Source organism: Labeo rohita, chromosome 15 (assembly GCF_022985175.1).
Source record: "Labeo rohita strain BAU-BD-2019 chromosome 15, IGBB_LRoh.1.0, whole genome shotgun sequence".
Lineage (NCBI taxonomy): Eukaryota > Metazoa > Chordata > Actinopteri > Cypriniformes > Cyprinidae > Labeo > Labeo rohita.
Genome location: NC_066883.1, coordinates 18,007,664 through 18,034,803, shown reverse-complemented (window position 1 = coordinate 18,034,803; position 27,140 = coordinate 18,007,664). Strand labels below are relative to the sequence as shown.

The window sequence follows — 27,140 nt, the reverse complement described above, 5'->3', positions numbered from 1 at the left end:
TCAGGGTCCGAAGACATCAAATGGCAGTGTTTTTTGTTAAAAATCTTTCTTATCTGATAAGATGTTGTTGAATAAGTAGTAATAAAGGTAAATGAAAGTTTTTTTCTTCTTGTGTTTTTTATGAAACACTGTATCAAACGCATCATTAACTTATTTTGTGGGATATCCTCTATCCAAAAATTTCTATTTCATAGCACATAACTTTTCGAAAAAAAAAAACAGAATCTGAATGGAAAATCCTTCTTAATCTATAGAACTGACTCTTGGGTAAACCCAGGGGCGTTTCTAGGATTTGAAAACATCTGGGGCTGGTGGCAATAATCAGGGGCTAGTAGTGGTGGATGGGAGCTCACATCATAATTACGTAAGATTTTGTTAGACACAGGTGGGTGAACCTGGATCCTTCTAGGGGGGTCCGGGGGGTATACCCCCCAGAAAAAATTTGATATATTTTAAAGTTAAATTAATGAATCTGTTGCACTTTGAGAGTTCAAAAATAAGACCTATAAGGTAACCCATGCGCAGTGTGCAAATTGAACAAAGACAAAAGGTTGATGAACTGACTCACCCCTCTGATACTCTGAAAACACTGGATCATGAACTCATCGTGTGAGCAAAGTCATATTGTGCTTTCGATTTTAGTTCATTTGACAGATACTTTGCCAAAGCAGTGGCCCAAAACAACATTGTTACATGAAAAAACATAAAAAAATAGTAATCACTGCAAACATATCAAAGTATTATTACAAAATTATAACTTTACAAAAATATATTACACAAATAAAATTCCTTTTTTTTCTAAATTCTGTTTTTTTTTTTCTGTTTTAATTTTTCTGGACTCCTTTTTAATGGGTAAATTTAATTTTATTAATCAAGAAAACATGTCTAATTAATTAAAACAATGAAACTTATAAAATTTAACGTCAATTTATCAAAAGTTAAGTTATGTTTAGGGCCCTATGAAATGTTGTATTTTTTCTCACCTTATATTTTATTGTTTTATTTGTTTTAGCATGTCTGTTTATTTAAATGCATAAAACAACTTTTATTTATTTCTACAACAGCCTTACACGGCGTTGTTTACAGATACTAGTCTATGTCGCGATGTGTTGTGTGTAATGACCGTGAAGTGTAATGACCGGCTTTTGATTAATTAATTCAAACTTTGACAAATTTTGTGAATTCCTCTGAAATCAAACGGCGATACAAAAACATTCGGAGCTAAAGAAAAATCTTTCGGGGCTCGAGCCCCTAATGATTAGCCCTAACGACACCCCTGGGTAAACCCCTTTTTTAAAGAGGATGCCCTTACCAAAAAGAAATATACATCAAGTTTATTTTATTAAGTATACTTACGTAAAGTTCAAGTATACTTTTAAGTATACTTTTTGTAGTAAGTATACAAATAGCAGTGTACTAGTAGTATACTTTTAAGTGTACTATTTTAATACTCCTTGGGACTAAATTGGCCCACTGTCTAGTATATAAAAGTATACTTTTAAGAATACTTTAAGTTTAACAGTAGTAAACTTTGAGTACACAACTAGTTTGCATCTATGTTTTCAGTTTGTACTGCAACTATACTAAAAGTGAACTAATAGGTATACTGATAGTTTGCTAATTAAAATACTTTTTATGCATTTTTAGTACGCTTTGAAGTATAGTCTCAGTAAAGTACTAGTTTAGTAGTGTTATACTGCAAGTATACTGAAGTGTTTTTTTTTTTTCAAGTGAACTTTAAATCATACTTCAAGTATACTACTATGTCCCTAATTAGGTATTAATTTATATATATTTTGTTATATGAATATCTGAACACATTATAAATAACTTAGTCTTATATGTAAACAACACAATCTTTATTTGTAAAGCATTTTACAAGACTAAGATACCCAGGAAATGGACATAAGTGGTTGAAAAGAATCTAGGCCTCAAAACTAGACACACAACCCTCAAGAATGGTGGCAATTAGCAAATATTACAAATATGAGATCTTTATGTCACAGTACAACAAATAACTAACAATAATGACAAAACAACAACAAAAAAAGTTTAAATGAAGTCAGCAAATAGCAAAACAATAATCCTATAACAGGATAATTTATTCATGCTGCAATGCATGCTGGGAACTTACAAAGCCTTAAAATTTTGACAATATGAAATTCTTTGTTCAGACAAACAACAGTGACTAGTTGGGACAACATTTGGGGTAATTTTGTTGGTCTGACAAGGGTTTTTATATAGTTTCAAGAAAATAGCATTTTTTAGTATTTGAGACTCAAAATGTTTCGTAAAATGGAAAATATGTATTTGCATTTTTTACAGTGTGGAAGCATCTGTTTTGGTTTCTTCTTCACTTTACAGAAGATGTGTTAGCATCTCTCATGTATAACAATGAAAACACACATTCTCAGAGCACAAGTATAGCTCAAATATATTTAGACTTTTTCTAAGTATAAGTCAAGTATACTTAAATGTCATTTTAAATATATTTGAGAAGTATGTAAAGCACATTTCTGAGAAGTACATAAAAAGTAGACAAAGTATACTTTCCTATTTTTAGTTTAAAAGAAGTATACTAATAGCACACTTGAATAAACTTCTTTTTTCGTAAGGGTGGCTGGAAACTCGTAGCTAGTAAAAGCTAGTAACTGATATTACGATCAGTTTATTTTGTGTACAAAGTAGTTTTCAAAATTCTTTCATGTTTATACACGCACATATCCAAGAAATGAACTTTAGAAGGGCTCACTTCAAGAGAAAATTCCAGTTCCTCTACAAAAGTATTCAAAATTGTGAGCCTCCTTTACATCTCCCAAAAAAAAAAAAAAAAAAAAGCTGGAAAACCATGACATGTCTCAACACTTAACAACAGCACATATTAATTTATAGTCCCATTCACATTCACATTCATATTTGGGGTGTAAATGTATTCATTGCATCTGACGTGAAATGATCAGTGGTGCTACATTTTTACCTTTGTGTGTATTACCAGGGCTAAAGAATGGGTAGAGTTTTCCAGTGAAAGACTGACCAGTGAAAGAATAAATATGAGATCTGGACTCCACATCATAAAAGGAGACCTGACCCCCCCTCATAATCCACAAATACACCCACAACCTGAGGCTTCACTCTCAGAGACAGAGAGACAGAGGGAGACTCCCAAGCTTCATACTCATTCTCATTCCTGAGAACTACTGTCCAGTATCCATATTTACAATTCTCTGTGATCATTCCCTTCCTGTTAATGGATTCTCTGGCCACTCCTAAATCCCACTCAGTCTTTCCTTTTACCTGGACCTCAAAATAAAATCTTCCTGAGCTGAATCCCTCTTTTGCCAGGACACAGCAACAAGAGTCAAACCGCTCTGGGTTGTCTGGGACTTCATGCTTAACGTCTCCGTATGTCACTTGTTTTCCATCATCGGAGAGGATGAGTATTGGATGAGCTGTATCAGGATCCAGAGTCACATCCACTGAGAAAGATCAGAAATGAACGTTAATGGGTTTAATATCTATTCAGTTGAAATGTATAAAAAAAAATCCAATTACTATTGTGTGAAAATGTGAATTCACATCACAGATTGTACCTGCATGTTGCTGCATCCTCTTCATTACTACTGTGGAGATAAATTATTAAAAAAAAGATTATGAAAGAAGTTTAGTTTGTCTTCAGCTCCCAATTTGTAATGGATGTTTGTGTCTCTGCCTGTTCTCTATGCCCATGATTTACTGACATTGGTGAATATATATGTCAGAATATAGTGTATTTCTACAGTTTCTTTAACTATAACATTGAGAGAGTGTATCATGTGCCATGACAAATCATCCACACTAGCAAATCATTTAGCAAAAGGATTGCATTATTTTGTTTGTTTTGTTAAGATTGTTAAATGGTTGTCATCTAAATGTTCTAAACTTATTCGTAGCCTATAATTCAATCACTGGAGAGTAAAGTTTAAAACTGTGTTAGCCAATGGCTAATGGGAGACATTAATTAGTCAAAATCTGTGCTACGGTACATGCCTAAAGAAAACAGAAAAAGAGCATACATAGTTTGTTTATATTCAACCAACGAAATGCTGGACAACCATGTCTTGGAATGCCAAGACAACAGCATTTTCTTTTTAAAACTTTTGAAAAATCTTCTAAGTGTTTCTGATATATTTCATGTTATAGAATAAAACATTAAAATATCTTAAGCTTAACCATGGACTTATTTCACATTTATTCAAAAATCCCAGTAACTTCGGGATGATGAAACCAGAAATACAAACTTGTTTCCAGATCTTAGGATTCATTCCTAAACAAAATTATTACTGTCAAAAAATCTGAGATTGTCTTACCAGTTTTGCTGAGTTTCTCATCTAGAGTCTCCTGTAGTTGAGTTAGAGCTTTCCTCAGAGTCTCCACATTCATCTCAGGGTCACTTATACTGATCTCAGTGCAGCTGGTGGTGGGTAGAGGGATGATCAGTGATGGGTAAATCTACAGCAGGAGAGAGCAGAAATCCCTCAGCATGGGGAGTGTTGTGCTGTGCTGTGAGCAGACAGAAGGACACTGACCTGTAGGAGGTGCAGGTGATCCTCAGTGTGTGAGAGCTGCTCCAGTTCAGTGTCTCTCCTCTTTAGCTCAGTGATCTCCTGCTCCAGCTTTTTAATCAACTCATCAGTCTGTTTCCTCTGCTGCTTTCTGCTTCTGCTCCATCATCTCCAGCAGCTCAGACTGACATCTCTCAATGGAGCGGATCAGATCAGTGAAAAGCTCAATACTGTTTGCTTTCTCTTTCTCTGATGTTTCCTGATAAATTAACGACATATAAATATTTTTATTAATTCATATTAAAACATCACAATACATAAAATAATGAACTTTACAAAAAAATCACAAAACAATCTCTTTAATATCTCAATTGTTTCTCCCGCTTTTTTATAAGTAATTTGTTTCTCTAATATATATATTTTTTCTTTTCAAAAGACTATTTTTCAAAACTCATCCTAAGTGTCTGATTTTCAGCAAAATTGGCTAAGGTCATCTTTCAACCATGCTCGCAAAAAGTTTGATTAGGCTGATTAGTCAAACCGTTCTCGAATAATGTGCGAATGAATTCAAAAAAGAGCATGCCAAAATAGTGTGAGGCTGTATCTCCACAATGCTGTAGTGTATGGTGTGTGTTGCTGCATTCACACCATGTCGTAATTACTGCAATTCCGAGATGACAACACGTGACAATAGCTGTGTCTCATTTTGAAGGCTGCTTCCTCCAGAGGTCGGATTTGAAGGCTGCATATGTCATCGAGGAAGTTTCATTTAAGAAAAGTAACTGTTAAATTGCGAAGCACAAAAGAAATTATAGTATTGTACACCTCACAAGGAACACAAGTCACTTTTATTATGGTTGTTTTTCTTAAATAAATTCTTAAAGGGGACATCGGATGCCCATTTTCCACAAGTTGTTATGATTCTTTAGGGTCTTAATGAAAAGTCTATAATATACTTTGGTTAAAAATTCTCAACGGTTGTGTAAAACAACACACTTTTTACCTTGCCAAAAATCTCTGCAAAAATCATCCCATTCTGGGGGATTGTTCCTTTAAATGCAAATGAGCTCTGCTCGCTCCGCCCCTCTCTTCTCTCTGTGGAGTGACGAGCCTGTTTACTTTATTAAGAAAGGTGATTGCAGAGATTCATAAAAAAAACCTTCTTCTCACTTCTGCTGTAGGTGAAGCTGGATCACAAATGATTTACACGAACATAGACACATTTATGTAGATCGGGAGGCACATTACCTTCACAAACAAATGTAATCCACTGCATCTTCAGCGGCTCAGATGTCAGGAGTAAATGACGACCACTATGTTCATTATTACATCCAGCAACACAACACCTCAATCGCTCAATCGGAGATATTCTTGTCTAACTTACATCCCTGCTCCGGCATCGAAACAGTGGAGGTCGGACTGTTACAGCTGATCTGAGGTAAGACGCTCATGTCAATCAGCTATCATGGGAGCGGCCTCTGTGGGTATGACGCCACACCGACAGGCATCTGAGAATGGCTCGATTTTAAAAAAAAGGGATATTATTTTTACAGATTAATTAAAAACCACTGCATGGATTTTTATCATTATAGGGTAGATTTGTACATACAGTGTCAACACAACACTGTTCAAACAACATGTAAAAGCAAACTTTGCGTCCAATGACCCCTTTAAACATCCTTAATGATAAATGCAGCCTTCAAATGCGACCTCCAGAGGACGCAGCTTCCGAAATGAGACGCAGCTATTCTACTCAGACCTGAATTATGTTTCTATGGCAACACTATCACTATCACCAAAGGTTTACATGCTCCAGAACTCGTCATTATAACTTGTAAGCTCAGAATGTTCTGAGAACTACGACTTGGACCGGTGACATCTGTACCACCTGACCGGCGCCAGGTTCATTTAACGTCTTAGGCGTTAAATCCAGAAACATGGAAGCATGGAATGCTGTGAGTAAAATGTCACGTGTTACCAACACTGTTTCAACACAGTGCCACCTAATGTTAAAGAGATGGCAAAAAATCACAAGACTGGTCTCTTTTGATTCAGTGCAACTTTCCCATTGGCCATTTTGAATTTTGCTGTAAAAATTCTATATTTATGAATGCATTAATTTAGCCTATTATCATGACACTGATGTTGACAGATTCCTTGGATCATGCCAAGATCATTCATATTAATTTTATTAATTTCTATAACTGACATCCAGTTCTCCATTTTAATTCACTTTGAAAACCTACTTTTTCTAACTCCTCCTAAACCGTCCAATTTTCATGAAATTTGAGTCAGATCATCTTCAAGCCATGCTGGCAAAAAGTCATGGATTTTGTGTTAATAGATGAAATTGTTTTCATTTACCGCATCAACAAATTTGAAGGTGAGATGTCAAACTGCAACTGAGGCTGCATTTCTGCAGAGCTTTCACATATTGACACCAAATGTTGATATACTGACTATTTCTTCCTTACATCCTTATCCAAACTTTGTGTGTGCCATTATTGCCTCACACATTGACCAAATCAGTTTGGTCAAAAGAGATGAACCTGTAAAGCACATGATTATATTTATAATTTAAAATAATAATTTATAATTTATAATTTTAAAATAGCTTTAATTAGTCATTGTAGGTGCTCTGATGTTCCATTTATCTCTCTTTATTTTGCCTATGTTGTGTTTGGCCCCTTAATTGCTGTTTGAAGCTATTTTATTAGGATTTTGAATTGTTTTAATTACACTAGGTTACTGTTGCGGTGAAGACAGATACATAAAAAGTATGTATTTGCTGCTTTACAGAGCAGTTAGCATTTAGCATGCTAATATGTGCTACTTCTTGCTAAGAGATTGGTAGCTAGCTAGTACTATTTATCAAAATGTTGAATTTATTGAAATCTTGCCAGGGAATCACATTAAATCAATTCAAGGCTTAAAGGAGAACTCCACTTCCAAAATTTACAAACAATTTACTCACCCCCTTCTCATCCAAGATGGTTATGTCTTCCTGTCTTCAGTCAGAAGAAATTATGGTTTTTGAGGAAACCATTTCAGGATTTTTCTCCATATAATGGACTTCATTGGTGCCCCGATTTTGAACTTCCAAAATGTAGTTTAAATGCAGCTTCAAAGGGCTATATAGGATCTCAGCTGAGGAAGAAAGGTCTTATCTAGTGAAACGATTTGTCATTTTTTTTTCGGAAAAAAAAAAAATTGTATACTTTTTAAGCACAAAAACTCATGTAGCACTAGCTCTGGGATGCACGTCCACGACGCTACGTACTATTGAATCACGTCGAAAGGTCTTGCAGAACGTAGGCGGAACTACAGACTCAGTGTTTACAAAGCGAACACGCAAAGACTAAGGAAGTGCAAGTAAGTCAAACGCTGTTTACAAACAAGAAGGTACAACAATGTCAGACGATTCTGAAGTTGTACGAGAAAATGAGATGGAGTTTTGCGCCATACTCTACTTTTCTGAGCCGGAGTACACAGACATTGAACTTAGACGTGATTCATAGTGGACACGTGTGGGCACGCATCCCAGAGCCTGTGCTACACAAGCTTTTGTGCTTAAAAAGTATACAAATTTTTATTTAAAAAAAAAATTACGCTAGATAAGACCCTTCTTCCTGGGCTGGGATCGTTTAGAGCCCTTTGAAGCTGCATTTAAACTACATTTTGGAAGTTCAAAATCAGGGCACCAATGAAGTCCATTATATGGAGAAAAATCCTGAAATGCTTTCCTCAAAAACCATAATTTCTTTACAACTGAAGACAGAAAGACATGAACATCTTGGATGACAAGGGGGTGAGTAAATTATTTGTAAATTGTTGTTCTGCAAGTGGAGTTCTCCTTTCATTGATTAATATAGATCATACTTGGTTAAAATAGGTAAAATTCAACTTATTTTGTGTAATAAATGATCTTTTTACTTTGCCATGAATGCTTTTACATTTGGAAAAATAAATATTTCTGATTAATATTAAGTCATACTTTGAGGTTTAAACGAAACCATTTATTTTATTTTATTGTTATTTCTAAGGCAATGTAAAAATTATCCTAAGGAATTTTTAAAAACACATCTTGAGACAAAATACGACATTTTCTGTGAGTACTCACTTTTTGAAGTTTTGCTGAGTGTTTGATATCTTGTATTCTCTTCATTTTGTCCTTGATCATCTGCTGCACGTCTGTCTGCATCTTCATTAACTGAGGCTACAGAAAGAACAGAGTATACAGACACTCAACAGATTCAACTTCATCCAACACAAATGTCATGTTACACTATGCATGTTGTTACCTTTCTTTCTCTACTTTCCTCCTCTAAAGCAATAGTGTTGTGAGTCTTGTGATCTGTTACAGCGCAGAGCAAACACACACATATCTGCTCATCTCTACAGAACAGCTCCAGAGGTTTCTCATGTTTCTGGCATATACAGTCCTCAAGATTCTCCACAGGATCAATCAGTTTGTGTTTCTTTAACTTTTCAACTCTGTAATGAGGCTTCAAGTGAGTTTGACAGTACGAGCTTTGACAGACCAGGCACATCTTCAGCGCTTTCATCTGTTTATCTTCACAGATGTCACAGAGAACCTCAGATTTTGTCTGGCTAGACTTTTCCTTAAAGAGTTGCACAACCTGTCTGAGTGCTGTGTTGATCTTGAGGTCGGGTCTTTTACTGAATGTTTCTTTACAGAATGGACATTTGTAGGTCTGACTGTTGTTCCAGCACTGGTCCAGGCAGCCCTTACAGAAGTTGTGTCCACATGGAGTGCTGACTGGATCAGTGAACACATCTAGACAGATCGAGCACTGGAGCTCCTCTGCCAGAGGAACACTGGAGGATGACAGAGCTGAAGAGAAAGACGTACCGTTTATCACACGCTTAGAATCTTTGAATACATGCAAATTAAGTCAGAAGACCTAATCAACAATCAGAAATTAGTCTTCATGCAAAAAAAACATTCTTTATGTTACTGACATATTGGAGGTTTGTCCATACTCGTTCTCCTGGCCTCGCTTCGTTTTGATTATACTGGTGAAGATTCTGCCGTTGTTTATTTCTATTTTTGAGCCTATATAGGACAAAATCACAACCACGTTAACATGGTTAATGCTACACAACAGCTGTTATACAAATTATTAGTGTTATAATTATTATTATTAAATCACTTAATCAAAATGTTCACCTTCAGATTTCACTCCTGTTTCTTGAATTCAAACGCCACTTTGCAACCAATTAAATGGCATACTATCAATACAATTCTGATATCTTTTTAATTAAGCTAATCTAAATTTAGCAAACTAGTTGTTTATTTGACTTATGCATAAACCTGGTTTTGTTCAACCCTGACCTTTGCCTAGTTCGTTAGAGTTCCAGTTCCAGTTAGAGACCACAATATTAAAACTGTACATGTTCAGTAAAATCATGTAGGCCCCATAGCTTATTAACATTACGTACCTGCGAGTGAGGAATCCCTGAATAAATGTTGTTTAAAGACAAAAAACTGTTCGGCAGTGTCTGTTCGTTTGTTAGTTTCTGTTTAACTTTAAAGTTTCACTTTAACTGAAAGCCCTTACTCACAGTGATGTCACAGCTCCTCCTATCTTTTCTCGCGGAACACAGCAGAATTTACTTCACTATTGAATGTTAGATTCTTCTGTAGATTTCTCTTGCAAATAATAATAATAAAAAGATCTCATATTCAATAAAATATTATTTTGTGGGCATAACTTGTATTTACATATTTTTTGACCTAACGCACCACAAGTGTGCTGCAAATCCTACGGCGCTTTTCAGCAGCGACCAGTGCAGTCCGATTCACGAAAAAAAAAAAAACTCGGTTCTTTAAATAAATGAATCATTCGAAGACTCATGAACTTAGGAGCTTTTAACAGCTTGACTGATTGAACACCAAATTCGTCAGAGGTACTGATACTTTATCATTTGTTGTACCTGCTTCTTTTATCTGTATAGCTGCTTTACAGTCACGTATCTGTTGACAGATAGGGGATGGCATCACCCCTGTAAAAAAATAAATAAATAAAATAAATAAATAAATAATAATAATAATTACAAAAAGTATCCCCTCTGTAAAACCACCATCCCCCTTAGATAAAAAACGGTGTATTATGTAAAACCTATTGTGTAAATTAAATGATAAAATTCTCTGCGTATAATAATTTATAAACTAAATATTGGCCAATCAGAGCTTGGAATTAACGAGCTGTGTGCTTGCTCACACGTTGTCGTCATTTTTCGCGCAAAAGGAATGCATTATATTAGAATGCAGTTAGAATGCCTCTGTAATTCGAAAAAATAAAGAAAAAAATATTCTGTCAGTTTTTATTTTGTATCTTTATATGATATGATTAAGTAATATAACACGAATCATCAGGTGTGTGAGATCACCAGTGTTAAATTAATTTTATATATCAGTTAAACAGACAAGTTGATTGAGTGAGTTACATTTTAGACACATTTTGTCTTTTTTCCTGTTTTGCAAGTTAAATAGTTCCAAACTAAGTTGGAACAGAACTGTTGTGCGTCTCAGAGCAACACAGTGTTTTTTTCCCTAAATTAATCTTTTTTGAACGAATCGAGTGAGCCAATTATTCAATGATCCATTCATAAAGACAGTCAACTTGTTTCGATCATAACTGAATCAGCCATTTTTAAAGAATCGTTTGATTGAAGGATTCAATGAGTCATTTATTAAAACAGACACTTGCCGCCACTTACTGGCGGTTTTATTCATCATATCATATGTATTTATTCATGACAAGCCATGACACAACAATACACTGAGCAAAATATTAATTATGATTATCCACAAAAATCACCCTCATACATTATATCATTTTTGATAATAACGCACACCCCATAAACCAGAAACCAGGACCTGTTATGCTACTGAGTTATAGTAGACCTATTGTTTATAGCTGCTTAAGGATAATATGTTGGGTCATGTGTTTATGACATTTTATTAAATTTATTATGTTGTTGATTAAAGAAATGTACAAATTGCTAAAAACAGACAAACAACAACAAAAACTATTAACATACAGCTGCGTCAGATACATTTTACATGTAATTTTACTTTAAAGCAGTTTAAAAATGACTTGAGCAAGCATTTTTGACCCATATGTATGTATGTATGTGTGTGTGTGTGTGTGTGTGTGTGTACTTGTTTTTGCTACATTGTGGGGACCAAATGTCCCCACAAGGATAGTAAAACCTGAATTTTTTTTTTCCTGCGGTCCCCACAATGTTAAAAAAATATTTAAAATAGTAAATGATGTTTATCTGAAAGTGTAACAATGCAAACATGTTTTCTGTGAGGGCTAGGTTTAGGGTTAGGGTTGGGTTAGGGGATAGACAATATCGTTTGGTCAGTATAAAATCTATAGAAGTCTATGGAAAGTCCCCACAATTCACAAAAACAAACATGTGTGTGTGTGTGTGCGTGTGTGTGTGTGTGTGTGTGATAATATATCCCATTATTTGAAAACAGAAAATATTCGCACTGTAGTCTTAAATCTTATTTTCATGTTTGTGGTGTACATTTATTTATTGTGTCTAATCATCAGTGGAGCTGCATTTCTGCCTTCTTTATTATCATTAGGGCTGAAGTATGGAAAGAGTTTCTGAATGAAAGACTGACCAGTGAAAGAATGAATGAGAGATCTGGATTCTCCATCATAAAAGGAGACCCGTCCCCCCTCATAATCCACAAACACACCCACAACCTGAGGCTTCACTTTCAGAGACAGAGAAACAGAGGACGATTCACAAGCCAGATACTCATTCTCATTCCTTAGCACTATAATCCAGTATCCAGATTCTGGAACTGCTGTGATCATTCCCTTTCTATTAATGGATTCTCTGACCACTCCTAAATCCCAATCAGTCTTTCCTTTTACTTGCACCTCGAAATAAAATTGTCCTGAGCTGAATCCCTCCTTTGCCAGGACACACAGACAGCAGTCAAACCTCTCTGGGTTGTCTGGGAGTTCACGTTGAATGTCTCCATATCTCACTTGTTTTCCGTGATCAGACAGAATGAGATTTGGATGAGCTGTATCAGGATCCAGAGTCACAGCCACTGAAAGAGATGAGATCAGATATGAATATAACACTTCACAACACAACAATTTTCATGCGTTCAATATGAAAACAATGTAGTCTTTTATTGTCTTTGACCCGTGTACCTGCATGTCGCTGCATTGCCTTCTGAACTGGGGAGATAACAGACACAACTGTATCAGGATCCAGAGTCACACCTTCTGAAAGAGAGAGATGAGATATGAAAAACAACTGCACAATACAACTTGTATACTTGATTTTATAGACTATATTGTGGGTTAATCATTTACTCCTTTAATACATTACAAGGCATTTCACATAGATTGCATGACCTGAATACACTGAAAATGCACAGCATATTTTAACTGAATTGAAACTTTTGTACACCAAATCAAAGTCATGTTTTGCTACCAACATGTGGAAAATATCACAGAAAAGACCCAGCACATGTGTGTCACGGTCAATCAGTTTTGTAAAATATCAGATAATTTGACCTTTTTACAGGAAAAGGAAAAGGAAAGGTTAAAGTAAATCGTCATGTGGTGTGAGTTTTCAAAAACATAGAGACATGTATTAATAATTATCGATACTTTTAATGAATATAACATACTATTTATGAAAAATACATATAAAGTTTTATGCAAAAGTTTGGAAACCCCTTGCAGAATATGTGAAAATGTGAATAATATTAACAAAATAAGAAATACATGTTATTTTTTATTTAGTACTGTCCTGGGTAAGATATTTGACATAAAAGATGTTTACATATAGTCCACAAGACCAAAAAATACCTTAAATTATTAAAATAACCACCTTCAAAAGTTTGGGAACCATTGGTTATTAATACCGTGTGTGGTTACCTGGATGATCTACGACTGTTGTTTTTGTTTTGTGATGTTTGTTCATGAGTCCCTTGTTTGTTCTGAACAGTTAAACTGAGCACTGTTCTTCAGAAAAATCCTCCAGGTCCTGTAGATTCTTCAGTTTTCCAGCATCTTTTGCATATTTGAACCCTTTCAACAGTGACTGTATGATTTTGAGATCCATCTTTTCACAATGAGGACAACTGAGGGACTCAAACACAACAATTAAAAAGGTTCAAACATTCATTGATGCTCCAGAAGGAAACACAATGCATTAAGAGCTGGGGGGTGAAAATGTTTTGAATTTGAACATCAAGGTAAATTGTACTTAATTTGTCTTCCAGGAAACATGCAAGTATCTTCCGTTGCTTCCGAAGGGCAGTGCTAAATGGAAAAGAATGATACTTGATACTTAAAATAAGAAAAAAATCTTCATCATGTTCAAAAATTTTCACCCCCAGGCTCTTAACAAATTGTGTTTCCTTCTGGAGCATCAGTGAATGTTTGAGCCTTTTTAAATAGTCCCTCAATTGTCCTAAGTGTGAAAAGATGGATCTGAAAATCATACAGTCACTGCTGGAAAGGGTTCGAATTTACAAAAGATGCTGGAAAACTGAGGAATCTGTAGGACTTGGAGGATTTTTCTGAAGAACAGTGCTCAGTTTAACTGTTCAGAACAAACAAGGGACTCATGAACTACCATCACAAAACAAAACAAACAAACAAAAACAACAACAACAAAAAAAAATAGTTGCAGATCATCCAGGTAACCACACACAGCAAGTGTTCCCAAACTTTTAAAGGGGGTTATTTTAATAATTTCAGCTTATCTTAGTCAGGAAAGTACTAAATAAAAAAATAACATGCATTTTGTATGATCTGTCTTATTTTGTTACAATTATTTACATTTTCACAGATCCTGCAGGGTTCCCAAACTTTGCATAAAACTTTAATAATCCAATGTGTAAGGAGAAAATTACTATAAATAGTTGCACTGCATAATATCTAGAAAATAGTATAAAAGCATAAAAGTAATAAACTAATGTAAAAAGTAAATTTCTAAGAACTTGCCATGTGTTTTAAATGCCATTTTTAAAATTCTTTTCTTTATTGTGGACGCTCTTATTGTCATTAACCCACATACCTCCATACTGCTGCACTGTCTTGTGAACAATCTCAGTGTCACTGACTTCTGTATCTGCATGCTGCATTATCTTCTGAACTATGGAGACAATTGACATTGATAGATTATGAGGCATATATGGCAAACACTAGGGTGAAAACATGTTGTCTAGAACACTATTAGTATTAATTTATTATTAACTGAGTCACTCAAAAATGAACTATATATGAAGCGTTCAGATGCAAAACCAGCTAAATTCATCTGACGTATTTCTTTAAAATGAGCATTTCTTTCTGGCTACTTTGTATAGGTTTATATGTAAGTATTGGCAGTTCTGATTGGGCTGAGGCTGGAATTTAGTGAGTTTGAAATAAAAGTATTTGATGGATGTATACTATGTGTCAGGAGCATTCACTTAGTATCATTATCTCATTTTTGACCGAGATGGCTTTTACTGGTTTTGCATCTGAACTCTTCATATATTGTAGTTTTTCATGTGACACTAGGCGTTTTTTTTATGAAGGGGATATTGCATGTTGAAATTTTTAATTTCCTTAACATTATTTTAAATCAAATATTAAACATGATTTAACAACAGAACACACGTTTAATGCATTTTAAATATTCTTACCTGTTGTGTTGAGTTTCTCATCTAGAGTCACCTGTAGTTGAGTTAGAGCTTTCGTCAGAGTCTCCACACTCATCTGAGTGTCACTAATACTGATCTCAGTGGAGCTGCTGATGTGTGGAGGTCTGATCAGCGATGGGTAAATCTACAGCAGGAGAGAGCAGAAATCCCTCAGCATGGGGAGCGCTGTGCTGTGCTGTGAGCAAACAGAAGGACACTGACCTGTAGGAGGTGCAGGTGATCCTCAGTGTGTGAGAGCTGCTCCAGCTCAGTGTCTCTCTTCTTAAGCTCAGTGATCTCCTGCTCCAGATCTTTAATCAGCTTGTCCGCCTGCTTTACTGCTGCTTTCTGCTTCTGCTCCATCATCTCCATCAGCTCAAACTGACATCTCTCAATGGAGCGCATTAGGTAAGTAAAAAGCTCAACGCTCTCTGCTTTCTCTTTCTCTGATGATTCCTGTTCATCAGAGAAAGGATCGATCCATACATGTTATGTTTTAAAACAGCTCACCCATTGAAAATTCAGTTACTGTTTATTAAGTAAGCAGTCAGATTATAAATGCATTATATTTTTATACTCACATTTTTTACTTCTTTTAAGTGTCTGATGTCTTCTATTCTCTTCATTGTGTTCTGGATCATCTGCCGCACATCTGTCTGCATCTTCATCAGATGAGGCTACAGACACAACATACAGACACTCAATGGATTAGACAATGCCATCTAACACAAATAGGTAAATACTTTATTCACAACATGGTCTCATTGGAAAAACATGGCGACATATGAAACACACCTAGTCCTATACATAATTTACTGCAGTGACTAATTTAACACTAATGTCGAACTTCAATAACTTTATTCCTTTTCACACAATTTATGATAACACGGGCAGATTACAAATTATTAAAACATTATTTTACACAATACTTAATACAATACTTTAAATCTCAACAGTATATTAACGCTATTCATCGGAACTGCAGCAACAGGTGCAAGAATCCATGCAATGAAAAAAAGACGAATGGATTTGCATAACAGGCTACACTTACTATTTTTGCCTAAAAGTATAAAGTAAAAATAGTAGTAGTTATATGCTAGCATGCGGTTCCGAATTCAACCTTGATCACGTTCATATGTTTTGGAAAAGAAAAATTAAATGGCACCTCCCAGAAGACGTTTCAATGAGTATCTGTTGCAGTACCCTAGTAATGCAATAATTTTCCATAATCCACCAAGGTCACATTGTATTTACCTTCCTCTCTCCGCTCTCCTCTTCTATAGCAACAGTGTTGTGATTCTTGTGGTCTTTTATTCCACAAAGCAAGCACACACATGTCTGATCATCTCTACAGAACAGCTCCAGAGGTTTTCTATGTGTCTTACATATATAGTTCTCAAGATTCCCAGGATCAATCAGTTTGTGTTTCTTTAAATGTGTGACTCTTTGATGAGGCTCCAGGTGAGTTTTACAGTAAGAGCTCTTACACACCAGGCACATCTTCAGTGCTTTCATCTTTATATCTTCACAGATGTCACAAAGAACCTCAGGTTTACTCTGACCAGACTTTTCCTTAAAGAGCTGCACAATCTCTCTGAGTGCTGTGTTGATCTTGAGGTCGGGTCTTTTACTGAAAGTTTCTTTACAGAATGGACAGTTGTAGGTCTGACTGTTGTTCCAGCACTGGTTCAGGCAGCTCTTACAGAAGTTGTGTCCACATGGAGTGCTGACTGGATCAGTGAACAAATCCAAACAGATTGAGCACTGGAGCTCCCCTGTCAGAGCTGAAATGGAAGACGAAGAAGATATTTTACCATCTAGCTGATAAATGCAAAGCAAATGATTAAATCAAGAATAAAAATTCATCAACAATCACCAATTAATATATCATGCAGGAAAAATAAAACCTAAATTATTTTCATTTTATTACTATTATTATTCTGTCTTTCATTCTTTCTTTAGGTACTGACATAATGGCGGGTTATCCAGACTCCTGTCCTCGGATGCTAATGAAGATCCTGCCATTGCTCTTAATTTCCCTTTTTAAGTCTATTAAACACAGTGAACACAAAACATGTCTCATGAAATATGACCAAGAAACATGAGAATATTGAAATGTCAAACTGACTTCATCCACTGTTAGCAGCCAAACATGCTGTTCAGGCAGAAAGTACACATGAGTACAAAGTTCACTGATCATAAAAAAATCATTTGTTGGAGTGCTAAATTGAATAAAAAAAAAAATAAAAACAATCTCAAACCTGGGTGAATTTAAATTGGCAAATTGGAAAGAAATAGGGAAAAGAAAACACAATCAGGTATCAATATCACAAAATGTTTTCATACAAATCAGCTGTAAGGTGATGTCAGTGTAAAACAGAACCATAGTTTTTACCTTCAGCTTTCAGTTTGTCTGCAGTTCATGTGCTTCCTGATTCTGTCGTGTGACAAAATTTCTGCACACATCAAACTTTAATTTGCAATCTGCAAATGCTGTTCTCTTAATACAATTTTGATACCATTTCAAGTAATTACAAAAATAATGAGTGTTTGACTCACGAACTAGGTGTACTCCAGTTAGATATACAGAGGCAGACCAATAAACTGTTCAGTAAAATCTTTTTTATATTTCCATCACTTACCTGTGTTTGAGGTTTCAGCTGTGCTCACAGGTCTTGGAATGACTGAATATATGTTCTGTTGTTCAAAAAGAATATTTTGCCAAATTGTTCAGTTTAGTTTTCTGTTCACTGAACACTCTCACCTGGAGTGATGTCACAGCTCCTCCCAACTTGAAGCACATTAAAATGTACCTCTCTATTCATTTTTTTAAATCATAATGTTTTATCACATATTATATTGCATATTTCTTCACATACCGTTTGCATTTGCATACGTTTTACATTAAAATCATTACTTTAATATTCAGTATTAATTCACTTAGGTTTGTGCATTTAAAAAGTACTCTGAAGTAGGTTATGTTTCAAGGTTATTTGACTTAGCGCATGCGTGACCTACTGACGAGACTCCAGTGGGCATGACAGATTGCACACAATTCTATATATACGCCTTTTATTACAATACATTAGGGCTGACAGTCATTTAAAGAAATGGAATCTAACTACATGATGTTTTAATGTAAGTAATTTAATGATTTAATCTAATTTTATTCTAAAATAAATTTGACTGAAAAATACCCACAAAGATAATAAAAGCTATTTTTTAAAAAAATATTTAAAGCTATTTTTGTGTTAAATGAGAAAGTATCAAGTAGACATTACAAATTGTAGCTTTAGAAAGAATTTTTTTTTTATTTTTAGAAACATCTCAGTATTTTCTGTACAATACAATGAAAGTCAATGGTATCCAAAACAGCTTTGTTGAGAACCAGTATTCTTTTATGTTCCACAAAAGAAAGGTTTAAAAACACATGAGGGTGAGTAAATGATGACAGAATTAAAATTTTGGGGGGTAAAATCCCTTTAATGTTTATTATTATTATTATTATTATTATTATTATTATTATTTAATGGAATTATACTGTAAATAAGAAACTAAATCTGCCAGCAGATGGAGGTAAATGTCTTTATGAATCATTCATTCAATTTGTTTAAAGGTCTGATTCATTCAGGAATTCTGTAAATGGCTTTTTCTATGAATGGGCCTTTGAATCATTGTTTTTTGTTACAAATTATGTAGGAACAGTAATATATTAATTTATGACAAGAGTGCACCTCAAAAACCTACATCAAAACAGGAGTTCTGACCATTCTTTTTTAGTTGCCTTTTTCCCTATCATGTTTTAGAAATGATCATAAATGATATATTAATTGAAAGTTTAAAAATTCAGAATTCATCCTTTGAAAACCATTTTAACTCTTTAACTGTCACTCCCTATCTTGAGCATCGACATGAAAATGCACGATCTGAAGTAAAATTTTTATAATTAATGAACGAAAACATTTTTTAATATGATTTTCATGTACAATTTCCATGGTAATGCAATGTCTGATTTTAAAATGGTTTTCAAAGGATGAATTTTGAGATTTTAAGTTTTCAGTTGAAGAAAGTCTTTTTGTGACAAAGGACAGAACTCCTGTTGTGATTTAGATTTTTGAGATGCACTCTTGTCATAAATTAATCTATTACTTTTCCTACTTAATTTGTAACACAAATAACGTTTATCATGATTAGATTAGAATTTATTTGTAACATGGTGAAGTAAACTGTCAAGGTTGGGGTGTAGGGAAGAGACGAGGACTCAAGTTGCAGGAGAATGGGCTTTTTATTAATATAAACATAAAACAAAAACCACAACAAAAACTACCCCTTGGGGGAAAAACACTGCTGGCAGCTTGGCAGGACAGGATCGGGACATGAACAGGGAACATACAATGACGAACTGGCACAGGATTGAAAACACAAGGACAATAAATAGAGAGCAAACGAGGCAGGTAATGAGGAAAACACAGGTGGGGCAAATTAACCAATTATCAGGAAACAAGATGGGTGGGTCAAGACAATAGACATGAAAGCACATGGCACATGGAAACAGGACAAAAGCCATGTGCTCACACAAAAACAAAAACACGAGCACATGGCCAGCAAAACAATTCACCGGCCATGTGCAAAACAAGACACAAACACGCAGCTAATGAGAAAACTCATAAGCTGCGTGTTCACACAATGCATGACAAGAAAGCACGCAGCCAGTGAAAAACCAGCTGCGTGCTACACATTACAAGACATAACATAACATGAAAGCACCCAGCCAAAAACTTGAGCTGCGTGCAACAACAGCACAAGACAACACAAAACAAATCACATGGACAGAAGAGGACGCTCCAACAAGAAACAAGGCATGCAAACAACATGAAAACAAGACATGATGGGAGTGCCAAGGCTCTGTCACAAAACCACAAAAAACCTAGACAGAAGTGACAGAACCCTGACATAAACTTACCACAGAGCAGACAGTGACAGTTAAAGGGTTTAAAATCTGACATTGCATTACCTTGGAAATGGTACTTCAAAATCATATTAAAAAATGTAATTGTTCATGAATTATAACAATTTAAGTTAGGAATAGTGCACTTTCACGTCTATGTTCAAAAATGGGTTTGACAGTTAAAGGGTTATTTTTTAAGCACTAATATAAGTAACATATACTGTAATATTAGATTATTCTAATATGGTTATTATATTTATTTTATTGCCATATATATGGTAGAACGGGGCTAAACGCACCCCGGAGTAAAAGGCGTCTTTGATATTATTTTCCTCTAAACCACTAGATGGCAGCAAAACGTGGCATAGCACTTTCCAAAACATCCGCTTTTCAACATACACGTGCAAAATTGTCTGATCCTTGACGCAAACACAGGCAGCAGCACAAAGTCGATTCTGTGCTTACTTGATCTAATATTTGATGGTAAATGTTGTAGATTTAAGTAGCAAATGAGATTCGCTAAAATGATTCAATATATCTTGAGACAAAAGTCTTCGTAATGATTTTCAGTTTTGTTTAAGCTAATTAAAACAGCAGTTTTTAAATAACAAAAGAATATGTAAAAGTATGACATACAATCCAGGTGACATACTACTTAAATCATGTATTTTATTCCAAGTGGGATGCAATAATCTTCATTTTGTATACATATGGTACAGATAGAAAGCCTCTTGGGACCTTGAATGTATCTAAATCTAAAGATTATGTAGAGGTATAAAGTCAAACAGTGTATTTTTTTTTTATTTTTATTATTATTATTTGTTATCATTTATTAAGTATACGGGTGCTTTAACATAAACTAAAGTTTTGTATAGTGTTTAATGATGCCTACTTAATCACTTAGACCTGTATATACTGGCGAGTGACGCTAGGGGGGGCGACTGTGAGGCGCCAGGAGTTTGACTCATTAATGAAGAAGTCACACTGCCAGTCACATCAAAACACAATGAAATTTCTTCTAATTTCTTCCTGTGTTTATTCATTTTTCAGTGTGACTAATAAAAGACTGTAAGTGCCACCAGAAAACTCCGCCTCTTCTGTGTGTGCAACAATTACATACATTTCAGATTCCTGTAGCAAAACATAGTACTGTGTCAGTTCTCCAGCAGTAAACTGTCTGTGTGAGGTCAGTTTGTACAGCTGTTTAACACCTAAGTTGTGAAAGAATATCCTGTTCTTCCCAATACAATAAATAGAGCAGAACTATATATACATACAATCTTTTGAGTCATTACATTTTTAAAGGGTTAGTTTACCCAAAAATGAAAATTAGCCCATTATTTACTCACCCTCAAGGCATCCTAGGTGTATAGTGCATACATTCATAATAAAAAGTGCTCCACACAGCTCCGGGAATGAATAAAGGCCTCCTATACCGAATCAATGCATTTTTGTAAGAAACATATTTAAAATGTAATAATCACTTCTCTCTAGCTTCCGCTAACTGTTGTACACGGAAGATACTCCGGGTGTAGATGTAGGACACTGGCATTGCGCATGCGCCTGTGAGCATTTGTTTACAGGAGCAAAGGAAGCAAAGTTTCCAAAGGAAAAACCAGCAAAGGAAAACCAGTCTCCTCTTGGTTTATATTGAAATCCATCAGACATCATTCTTTACAAATCCTCGTTTTGTACTTCTAATTCATGACCGATGCTTTGTTTATCTCTCTCCACTGCGCTCTCGCTTTCGTCACTTCCTACGTCATCCGCCTGGTATGGCTTCTGTGTACAACTGTTAGTGCAAGCTAGATTAAAGTAATTATGTTTTAAATATAAATATTTTTTTCTATCCCACGGAGCTGTGTTTTCATATTAAATTACATATGGTGATTACTGTTTATAAAATGTCCTTCTTGTGTTTACTGTATGTGATGGCTCCTTCATCTCCAGTTAAAGAAATAAACACAGGATTTTATTCAGATTTTACATGTAATTTGTACAGCTATAGAAGTAGAATTTTTTCTTGAGAAACATATCTGAAGCTTCAGAAAAACAATGAAAAATGTTACATGATTTGCACAATTGTATCATTTTTATCATTGTTTTGAAAAAGCTTGAAAACCACTAAAAATAAAAATGACATGTTTCGTCGTTTAGTAAATTCATTCATTGTATCTGACATGTGAGATAATCAGCGGTGCTGAATTTTTACCATTTTCTTTCTTAGAAGGGCTAAAGAATGGGTAGAGTTTCTCAGTGAAAGACTGACCAGTGAAAGAATAAATATGAGATCTTGACTCCACATCATAAAAGAAGACCAGACCCTCCTCATAATCCACAAATACACCCACAACCTGAGGCTTCACTCTCAGAGACAGAGAGACAGGGGAAGACTCACTAGCCAGATACTGATTCCCCTTCCTCAGAACTACAATCCAGTATCCAGCTTCAGGAATTGCGGTGATCGTTCCCTTCCTGTTAACGGATTCTCTGACCACTCCTAAATCCCATTCAGTCATTCCCTTTACCTGCACCTCAAAATAAAACCTATCTGAGCAGAATCCCTGTTTTGCCAGGACACAGGGACAATAATCAAACCTCTTTGGGTTGTTTGGGAGTTTATGCGTTATGTCTTCACTTGTCACTTGCTTTCCATTATCAGACAGAATGAGATTTGGATAAGCTGTATCTGGATCCAGAGTCACATCCACTGAAAGAGAGAGATAAGATATAATAAACAACTTAACAATACAACCAATTATATATAATATTGGATATTATGTACTTTCTACTAGACCTTGGTATATGACGTATGTGAATGTGAATAAGCACATAATAATTGTACCTGCATGTTTCTGTATCCTCCTCAGGACTGTGGAAACAAACATTGTATGTTCAGTTCCTGTTCTTTGTTGGATGTTTGTGTCTCTGATGTTTCTCAGAAATACTGAAACCTGATTGAATCACTTTTGTTCTCCTGCATGAACCAATGGTATGGTCATCTTTGGGGCTTCAGAGAAAGAGGTTGTAGATGACGCCATGTCACTGGCATCTTCCAATGTGGAGGAGTGGTTAACAGAGGACTCTGTCCCCCTGCCACAGGACAGAGTGATGTCAGGCCCAGTTTGGATGCCAAAATCATCCACATCCTTACCAAAGGTGTAGTAGAGTTTGCATGCACCCAGACAGTTGATCACTTTTATAGCAAACTAACAAATAAAAGACAAACACTACTACAAAAGAGCATTCTGGGTGTGGTGCTCCAACCCCAGGCCACCTGAATCCAGGCCTGGGAGGCCATTCTGGGTGTGTCAGTTTAGAGATATTATTTTCATATCCACATATCCACCATCTTGAGATTCGCTTTTGAGGGGGTGCCCTACTAATAACCTGTCCTTCCATCCTGACTGTCTCTGGCACCTCACGTTTACAAAGTGTGTGGATACATCCCCTGAGATAGTAGGAAGTGCATATTCTGGGCTACTTCAACAAAAGGGTAGTTTTGGTCCATGTTAGTGCTCGAGCTATGCACAGGTCCCTGCTCCTCAGCCATTTGGAATGCCTGGGGTACAGGATCAATTTGTCAAAAAGCTAATTGTCTCATTCCTGGGGGCGATCATTGATTCAGCCCAAAAGTGGCCCTGGCTTTTGCTAGAGTGTTGTCTGAAAATTGAGAAGCTGGCTGCATCACTTAAGCTCATGGTTTGGTTCCAAAAATAACTTTCCAGAGGCCTCATGAGTAGTGTCTCTAGGCCTACTGCACATGCAGACTCTCCAGTTTTGGCTCAAGGCCTACTTTCTGTCCCACAATTGACATCTGAGATCAATCTCAGTATTCTGAACCATGCCTGTGTCAATGTGTGTGATGGCAGCAAAGTATTCAGTATCTGTTTGGACAAGGAACAACACTGGCACATCAAATGCCTGGAGATTATGGCAGTTTTTCTGGCACTGAGCACCTTCTTACCAGATGTGAAGGAGCACCATGTTCTGGTTCATTGATAAAAATAATAGTGGTAGCCTACATAAACCCTCAGGGAGGTCACAGGTCTCACCAGCTGTATAGGTTAGTGTCTCCTACTGTGGGCAGATCACAACATCCACTCAATGAGGGCAGTGCATGTGCCAGGCAGAATAAACCAGGGGGTGGACATGTTATCCTGACATATGTCCAGGAGAATGGAGACTCCAACCCTCCCAGAGTGGCAAGAGCTCTCAGTACATGCCTCCTGCCTTAAGTTTGGGCCCAAGCAGTGTATATTGAGCACTCTGGCTAATTTAGGCCATCAGAGCAGCTCTCTATATGTGCTTCAGAGACCGCACTAAAGTGCTGCCAGTTCTGAAACAGAGACTCTCATTGGATAGTTGATGCAGTAGCACTGGCCTATTCCTCCCTGGGACTGTAATGCCCTGTTGGAGTGAGTTCATTGTTCTGTGCTCAAAGTACAGCACTATTGGATTGCATTCTTCAGAGCATCAACAACAAGTCGATGCTTGCCACTCCTTAGTCAAAAGGTTTGGATGGAATGGTATTCAGTGCTGATTTATATAGGCGAAAGGCTCCACCCACTTTGGTGGACTGAAAAGCCATTTGTCCATGCAGGTGCATAAATTTGATTTAATCAGGCTTTCAATCAGAATTTTGGAGAAATACTTTCCATTTTAAATAATTACTGTCAATTTAAAATCTGACATTTTCTTACCAGTTTTGCTGAGTTTCTCATCTAGAGTCTCCTGTAGTTGAGTTAGAGCTTTGGTCAGAGTCTCCACACTCATCTGAGTGTCACTAATACTGATCTCAGTGCAGCTGCTGGTGTGTGGAGGTCTGATCAGCGATGGGTAAATCTAAATCAGGAGAGAGCAGAAATTTCTCAGCATGAGAAGTGTTGTGCTGTGCTGTGAGCAGACAGAAGGACACTGACCTTTAGGAGATGCAGGTGATCCTCAGTGTGTGAGAGCTGCTCCAGCTCAGTGTCTCTCCTCTCTAGCTCAATGATCTCCTGCTCCAGCTCTTTAATAAGTGCTGTAGCCTGCTTCTTTGCTGCTTTCTTCTTCTGCTCCATCATCTCCAGCAGCTCAGACTGACATCTCTCAATGGAGCGGATCAGATCAGTGAAGAGCTCACTAATGTCAGCTATCTCTTTCTCTGATGTCTTCTGATACATCAATTCACAAAATGTACATTTTTTTTTTGCTGTTAATTCAGTAATTCACATAATAAACAGTACATAGAACATTTAACTTCTTCGATTTATGTTTTTTTAAAGAAATCACAAATGCAGCCTTTGATATGTCAGTTGTTTCTCCTAGACAGGAATGAGATTAAAGTTTTAAGATGGTTATAAATTAATAAATAAAGTTATTAGCTGGGTATGAGCTGGTTTAAGATGGTCAGGTGCTGGTCCTAAGCTGGCCCTAAGCAACTAGCTCCTGTTCAGGACCATCTTAAATTAGCTAATGAATAACTAAGACAGATCAGTCTTTACTTAGCAGTGGCTCATTAGGGGCGGTAAAATAATCACTCTTTTGGTTTGGATTTGAGGATGCTGATTGGCATAATTTCATCATATCTTGTACTGTATATATTTAATCAGCTAAACAGCTACATAGACCTGCCACATGAGCAATTTCTCTGTTGCTCCATCACAGCTGAACACCTTTTTCAGTTTATGGATTTTTAAAAAATAATCTTTTGACTTTGTATGAATGTTTTTGTATTTGGAAATAAATATTTGTGGTTAATATTAAATCAAAATTAAATATATTTTAAGAGAAAAAGCATATGCTGGACTATAATAAATTAGAGTGGTCCAAAGTATCTTTTTCCCCTCGGGTTAACATTCGTGTCACATTTTTCCCCTATTTACATTTCTCCTAAGGAATTTTACAAAACACATCTTTAGACAAAATATTTGATTAAAATTTTGATGTGCACTCACTTTTTTGAGTTTTGCTAAGTGTTTGATGTCTTTAATTCTCTTTATTCTGTCTTGGATCATCTGCTGCACATCTGTCTGCACCTTTCTCAGATGAGGCTATAAAGAACAGAACATAGATGCTGAACAAATTCAGCACCATCAAATGCAATTGTTAGGTTATACCATGTATTTTGTTACCTTTTTCTCTCCGCTCTCTTCCTCTACAGCAACAGTGTTGTGATTCCTGTGATTTGTTACAGTGCAGACCAAACATACACATGTCTTATCATCTCTACAGAACAGCTCTAGAGGTTTGTTATGCTTCTGACAGATATATGTCTCAAGATTTTCCCCAGGATCAATCAGTTTGTGTTTCTTTAAATTGGGGACTCTGTGATGAGGCTCCAGGTGAGTATCACAGTAAGAGCTTTGACACGTCAGACACATCTTCAGCGCTTTCATCTTTTTATCATCACAGATGTCACAGAGAACCTCAGGTTTACTCTGACCAGACCGTTCCTTAAAGAGCTGCACATCCGATTTGAGTGCTGTGTTGAACTTGAGGTCAGGTCTTTTCCTGAAACTTGCTTTACATAATGGACAGTTGTAGGTCTGACTGTTGTTCCAGCACCGGTTCAGGCAACTCTTGCAGAAGTTGTGTCCACATGGAGTGCTGACTGGATCAGTGAACACATCCAGACAGATCGAGCACTGGAGCTCCTCTGACAGAGCTGAAGAGGATAATTAGAGCACAAATTACCATAATTTGCATATGTAAAGCAAAATATCAAATGTTTCATATTAGTCATGCAATGTCTAAATACATAGCACTTGATATAATTTATTTTTTACTGACTGATTGGAGGGCGATTCATGCTCCCTGTACTGGCTGCAGTTGGTTTTGGTGGTTTTGGTGAAGATTCTGCCATTGTTGCTCTCTTCTTGAGGCTTATTCACAAAAATCACAACAGATATTTAATTTCACACCATGAAACATAGATAAAGAAATGTCATTTCTCTTAAGTTTTAAT

The 27,140-nt window shown here is 36.0% G+C and overlaps 2 protein-coding genes and 1 pseudogene across 2 annotated transcripts; all 3 read right to left on the bottom strand.

Annotated features, from left to right (window-relative positions):
* Positions 1-1,884: 1,884 nt before the first annotated feature.
* On the bottom strand, positions 1,885-10,212 carry LOC127177367 (E3 ubiquitin-protein ligase TRIM39-like; annotated as a pseudogene).
* Positions 10,213-11,343: 1,131 nt separating this feature from the next.
* LOC127177365 (zinc-binding protein A33-like) lies at positions 11,344-17,991 on the bottom strand. Its single transcript, XM_051129619.1, has 10 exons — positions 17,886-17,991; positions 17,639-17,699; positions 17,214-17,292; positions 16,498-17,027; positions 15,825-15,920; positions 15,466-15,699; positions 15,247-15,388; positions 14,637-14,714; positions 12,755-12,829; positions 11,344-12,648 (listed from the first exon to the last, which is right to left on the bottom strand). Exons 3-10 carry the CDS (start codon positions 17,266-17,268, stop codon positions 12,110-12,112), a joined length of 1,749 nt encoding a protein of 582 aa, XP_050985576.1. The 5' UTR covers positions 17,269-17,292; positions 17,639-17,699; positions 17,886-17,991; the 3' UTR covers positions 11,344-12,109.
* A 1,529-nt stretch (positions 17,992-19,520) lies between these two features.
* On the bottom strand, positions 19,521-27,140 carry si:ch211-247l8.10 (E3 ubiquitin-protein ligase TRIM39). The gene is made up of 7 exons (XM_051129620.1): positions 26,966-27,140; positions 26,308-26,840; positions 26,131-26,226; positions 25,114-25,347; positions 24,895-25,036; positions 23,037-23,063; positions 19,521-22,901 (listed from the first exon to the last, which is right to left on the bottom strand). The coding sequence occupies exons 1-7, from the start codon at positions 27,036-27,038 to the stop codon at positions 22,354-22,356; spliced, it is 1,653 nt and encodes a 550-aa protein (XP_050985577.1). The 5' UTR covers positions 27,039-27,140; the 3' UTR covers positions 19,521-22,353.